The following is a 6060-nucleotide window of genomic DNA, read 5'->3' as shown; positions in this document are numbered from 1 at the left end:
ACATGTTGGTCCGGAGGTGATGGATATGTCGTTCTTCTCCGACTTTGTTGATGGGAGGATCTTGGTCCAAGATAGCACGGGGACGTCCCTCAGTCGACATGCCACAACGACATGTGCCTCGCTACTTGCAGCAGGCCTGTTCATCGAGTCACAAAGCCTCTTTGGCTATGGTGCTTTTTTGGATCTTGCAATGGTGGAGGTTCGACATCTTTTCCGGTGTCCGTCTCGGCGGCCCTAGAGTTGGGCGGCGGCTACTGGCTATGGTGGTTGCAGGAAATGTAGGGATCGTTTTGTATTTCTCGATCATTTAGGATTTTCTCTGCAAATTCAGGATAATCATTTTATCGTGCTTTCTCTTTAGTTTCCACATGTGTTACTTCATGAACTTATTTTTGGATTAATGAAATATATTGTTACTCTAAAAAACAAGACCTACTACCTCACCCCTCTAATAGTCCTCCGGGTACACTACAATTTATCAACAAAATTAAGAGGGCCTTTCTTTGGTACACCAAGGATACAGTGAGAATCCCCACTCCCCCCTACAATATGAAAAAGGGGAGAAAAAAAGGGAACATGAATCAAGCCTTGAATGAGAACACTTGGAAGTGCAAAATCAACATGGGGTGACAACTTTACCATGGATTACCTCACCCAATTCGTCGACCTTTGGATCAAGTTGCAAAATGTGCACCTCAATGAGAATGTAGATGATGACATTTTTTGGAAACTGACGGGGAATGGGCGATACTCTTCTAAGTCCGCGCATGAGGTGAAATTCCTTGGTTCTGTCACCTCCATCATGCACAAGACGGTGTGGAAAGTTTGGACTTCTCCTAATGAACTATTTTTTCGCTTAGGTCCTAACGCAAAATCGGATTTGGATCGATCGCGGACCGTCTACAATAGTGGGGTTGGCCAAATTATGGCTTGTGCCCTTTTTGTAAGAAAACGACGGAATCGGTTTGCCACTTTTTTGTCAATTGCCGCTACATCACCCTTATTTCAAACTACATATGAGTTTGGATAGGCATCTCCGACATACAACCAAACCTTTGGTTCGGTCTATCAATCAAGCATTGGTGGAAAACCATGACGAGCGGATCCACGCCAAATAACAAGGCCATTGCCTCCCTCACTCTTCTCATCACATGAGAGATATGGAACGATCATAACACGTGGGTCTTCTACTCTTCTACAACAAACACGCACTGCTCCTAGTTATTTAGATAAAATTAAGATAGAAGTCCGCTTGCGGGTAACCAGGGTGCAAATCTTTCAGGTGAAATAATGCCGGGGAAGAGTAATCTTTGCATTTGCTTTTAGGTCCGAGCTATCTTATCAAAACACTTCTCCTTAATTAATAGATTGGTCCAAAACTTTTGCCGTCCTTTTCTTAAAACTTCACCGGATAAGGTCTCAACTAGCATGTTAGCCTACTACCGAAATAATAGTATGTTTTTGTCCATGAAACCATTCGGAACCCGAAACAAATCGCTTTGTCTGTGTAGCTTAATTTTACGAGGATAGGGACCATACTTGCAAAATTCATTCCATGTGACTGCAAAATCTCTTTGTGCGACTACTCGGGTCTTCATCACAGGTTGTCTACCAGCTAAGTCGCCGCGCACCGCCATTTTCATCATCGTCTTCTTCAACCGATCTTCACCAACATTGTCATCAACAACGTAGTATTCTTAACATCCACAACTACTCCATCTGCAAACAATCACTACGTCCATTGTCGTACTATCTACTGTTTGGATATGTTTTCCTCTGTCATGTTTCTGCTCATCATGTTGTCGAATGCATATAATAGATTCTGAATTACACATGGTAGTAGTAGCAGTTGTCTTAGGCATGCTTTATATTTTGGGATTGATCCTCAAAGAGTCTAACTTTCCAACAGTATACAACAGATCCACCAAATTGGTCCTAGGTTCTCAGTACGCATGCACGATCAACGAACACAACTATGTGAAGTGCGATTCAAGTCTACACTACTTAAAAAGGAGGAATGTGTTACTCGCGCAAGATCCGTTCCGCCTCATCGCGCAGCCCTCCCGTTCCCCTCGGCTCGACCCGTGATTGCCGTTCCCGATTTCCTCGTACATCTCTCCCGCTCTCATCTCACCCTGCCGCATCTCCCTGAGCAGCACCAGCAAGCTCCGTAGATCTCTCTTTCTCTTCCTTGTGGCCGGCACCAAGCCCTCTCGCACGCACCGTGACGAAGCCCCACACCTCCCTCTCACCGCCCTAAACGTCTAAGCGGCAACGGCGGCCGCGGATCTCACAGCGGCAGAGGTCAACGGAAGGAAACCGACGGTGTCCGCAGGTAAGCTGAGCTCCATGTTGCTGCAGCCGCGGGCGTGCGACGGCACCGTCGGGAAGTACGGCGTGGACGAGACCCCTTCCTGATTTGTACTCCCGTCGGGCGTTGGCCGCCCTATCTTCCCCGTCGCTGACTGGACCCTGCACCCGGTCGCCACATGAAGGAACCAGGAAGGAGACCCAGATCTTCCATGCCCGCTGTCCGACCACCACGCGCCGAACTGCTGATGCCACTTCCCGAAGCCTGGTCGGGGATGCAGGTGGTGGATACATTGGCCCCGTCGCTCACTGCTGCTTCCAAGATATATTGTCGCGCCGCCTCAGCAGGTATGCCTCCATGGGTTCCTGCTATTCTAGCCGTCCCTGTTTCTTACTATGGCCCGATCTGAATTTCTTTGCTTTGTGCTGGGATTGGGATTTAGGACTTGTGAATCTGTTGTTGTACCACGGCTGGTTGGTGTTGTGAACTGAGAAGTAGGGAATCTGGTAGTCACATGCTACTAGCATGGCTGCTTGAAGAATGGAGACTAGAACTGAATTAGATATAAGTAGAAAAAGATGTCACTGCTAATCAAGAAAATATCAAGCTTAGTAAGTAGTATTAACCAACATATGTTCAATTCATTGCTCTAGATTTCAGCTACTACTTGGGTTAAAAAAAATCAGCTACTATCAAGCGGAATAGTACTGCATCCCACTCGTGCAAGGCCACATAGAATAATAGAGATATACGATACCCATCATGTTTAATACTACAATACAATATTCTGGGAAGACTGGATGCAGAGCTAAATTTTGTTCAAATTCCGTGACGTTTTTTATTCGTCTTCTGAAGAATGATGATTACCTTGACAGTAAGATTTTGTAATCAAGAAGTTTCCAAGGTGTCGAAGCATCAACCTATGCTAAGGTCTAAACACTACGGGAAAACTCTTCGTTGCCGTACGACAGTTCGCACGACAAAGACGCCCTTATGCCCGGCAAAGGCTTTGCAGTGCGTGGACGCAAGGCACGCACGGCAACCTCCGCCCAGCAAAGGTTCCGACGACAACGTGAACGTTGTCGTGCGCATCGCCAATTCGCACGGCAAAGGCCTTTGCCGTGCGTGTGCTAGGCTGCCGTGCGGCAGATGCTTTGCCGTGCGTGAGGACTTTGCCGTGCGGCATCCTCTTTGCTCCAACGAGGCTACCATGCATGTAGATCAGCAGTGGTGTCCACGGCATCAGTGGCTAGCTCAGAGCTGCTGATTGATGGGTGAATTCATCGGCTCGCAAGTTGTGCTCCTCGAGTTGTTGACTGACCATGTGCAAGCGGACACACAACAATGCACTTCCTGCTCTGTGTGTGAGTACTCATTAGTATACCATTTATCATGCTACTTTCCTTGAATTTGTGCTCTGCTCTCCGGAATAAAAAAAATAGCATGAAACCAATGATTTGTGTGTTTAGTGTTGTGGCCCTTTGGTTTAATACTTCTCATGGTCAGTACATGCTGATGTATTTTATATGAAACCTCCAAATGTAGTTCAAGAATCAAGATACACCGGCAACCGGGAAACGAGGAACTACAGATGAACACCGCAACAGGAGCAACACATAATGTCAGCTTGCAGATTTTGGTCAGTTCTATTGCACATTGCCGGGTATGTATTTCAGTTAGGTACTAGAAATAGTAACTGAAATGATGGATAAGGAAAATGTTGCCAGCACTAGAGTGGCATCAACACATATTTGGATAGGCCAAGTTGGTGACCTTCTAGCGCTTACATTTTTGCTAGCTCCAGTACTGACACCAAGATAAGTCTGCGAGGAAACATAGGTTGAAATCATGCTGACACCTTCCAGGCTTATATCCATGTTGCGTATTGTTGGTCATTTAATTATTTGTTAACCTGGACTAATCCCTTTTTTTGTTATAGGACATGCAGTGGGATGAAATCATGTTGATATGTGCTGACATGTTATCTGGTTGTCAAACAACGAAGTACGCTTTACAAAGAATAATACAGGTACCTAATTCCCAGCCTCTCTTTGCAAAAATAATTTGATGCAAGCCAATGATTTGGTTGCAAGTTTATTGCTATTTCTATGTTTCGAAAGTAGCAAACCATTGTTTACTACATTTCAATGGTATTCCAGTGTGTAGCTTATAGTTTCGTGAATGGGCACAACTCATCATCTAACTACCTTGCACATTAAACATTTCCATTTACTTTAGATTCCCATCCTCTTATTTAATTAGTGAGGCACAAGATATTCTCCTTGTTGAACATTTCCAAATCCTTGCTGGAAATGCTACCTTGCACTCGGTCTAAGCAACACGTTGGCCTTCATAACGCCATACTGTTGTGTATCATTAGGATTTTTGAGGCATTATCGATGGAGTAGTCAATCTGGAGCATCCATCTAATTTTTACTTATTTGGTGATCAATATGCTATGCCTGTTCTTATCGATGTTTTGACTGAAATCAGTAGGAGATGGACGGCTATGTTTATCATTGTAATGTTGGAATGAGATAAGCACCTCTTACACATAATGGAAGGTTAGGGTATTATACTCTTCCAAAAAAAATTGGAAACTTTTTCTAGATACAGATGTATCTATAATTAAAATATGTCTATGTACTTTTTTTCCTTTGACCAATGTAGGAGCCAGAACAAGAACTATCTTACCAAAGATATGCTGTTGTGGAAAATGACACTCTTGTAGGAGGTTTAGTAGGTGGTTTGGTGTCACCTAAATTATTCTGATTTTGGTTGTCGATCATAAAGCTGTGCAGGGTTGCCTTGTGGTTGAGGGTGGTGGATGCCGGGACGGCGGCCCCGGACGGTTGACGTGCGCTGAGGCGCCATGGCTGTGTGGTACTCGAGGACAGGCTCCCCCGGAGGAGATTGCGGCTTTCGCAGACCATCCACGAGCCAATGAGGCCGTTCCTTCAGAGGAGTGCACTCTCGAGTTGAAGTGTTGAACCCAGAAGACCCTCGATGGACAAAGAGGTTAGTGAAAAGGATCTCCATGTAGGATTTTGTGTCAACTCGTTACTAATGCTATGTAGTGTGTGCCTGACCTGATATTAAATTGTATATTCATGGGAGAAAGCCCAATACGTTCTGATATGTTTGTACATTACGCATTCACCATGGATTTGTCTAATGAATCATGTTCAATGCAGGGGCTAAGATAAGAAGATTTTAGTGGAGATTCGTTCGTCTGCGGAGCTCTGTCGAATCCGGGAACCACACCTGCTGCTGCTGCCGCCGGATACCTCCGAGTGTAGAACTGTTGCCGATGCCGCCGGAAACGCTGCACCTCCTTTCCCGCATGTCTGGCTGCAGGCACCACATCTACATCAATCTGACTCAATGCATCATGTATTTTTCTTTACCAAAGTTTCTGCAACTCCTTTGAATTTGCACACACGATTTCATCTGTTGCTCTGTCTTACCTGCGTTAGTTGTTGAATTATCTTTGAAGTATCAAGTAAAATCCAAGCACGCTACCTAGATAAAGTAAAGGTAAATAATTCTACCAACTACCAAATAGGATAATATAATACTTAGCTCCAGCTTGCTCTTTCAATCATGAATGTTTGGATATATGTACCAGTAAATTCTTAGAAGAGAAGAGAGATTCACGTTAATCTGCTCCACTCCTTAATATCTTCTCAGTGCTGCTGCTACTTGCTCTGACTTTGATTGATCGATCGGTCCGTGTTTAAATTTGAGCC

General features: G+C 44.8%; 1 protein-coding gene across 6 annotated transcripts; it reads left to right on the top strand.

Annotated features, from left to right (window-relative positions):
• The first annotated feature begins 2301 nt into the window (after nt 1–2301).
• On the top strand, nt 2302–5323 carry LOC124668300. 6 transcript variants are annotated; one of them, XR_006991640.1, is made up of 5 exons: nt 2302–2658; nt 3857–4150; nt 4251–4340; nt 4808–4875; nt 4982–5323. XR_006991640.1 is itself a non-coding variant. In XM_047205464.1 (4 exons), exons 2-4 carry the CDS (start codon nt 3903–3905, stop codon nt 5299–5301), a joined length of 327 nt encoding a protein of 108 aa, XP_047061420.1. In that variant the 5' UTR covers nt 2302–2658; nt 3857–3902; the 3' UTR covers nt 5302–5323. The 6 variants fall into 6 exon arrangements, 4 of the variants coding, with proteins under 4 accessions (XP_047061420.1, XP_047061419.1, XP_047061422.1 ...); XR_006991639.1 differs by lacking the exon at nt 2302–2658 and adding an exon at nt 3533–3675; XM_047205464.1 differs by lacking the exon at nt 4808–4875 and having other exon boundaries at nt 3857–3950; nt 5113–5323.
• The last annotated feature ends 737 nt before the right edge of the window (nt 5324–6060 follow it).

This window comes from Lolium rigidum, chromosome 6 (assembly GCF_022539505.1).
Source record: "Lolium rigidum isolate FL_2022 chromosome 6, APGP_CSIRO_Lrig_0.1, whole genome shotgun sequence".
In the NCBI taxonomy this organism is placed as follows: domain Eukaryota; kingdom Viridiplantae; phylum Streptophyta; class Magnoliopsida; order Poales; family Poaceae; genus Lolium; species Lolium rigidum.
The sequence above is the reverse complement of the archived record's forward strand: the minus strand, read 5'-3'. Positions and strand labels throughout refer to the sequence as shown.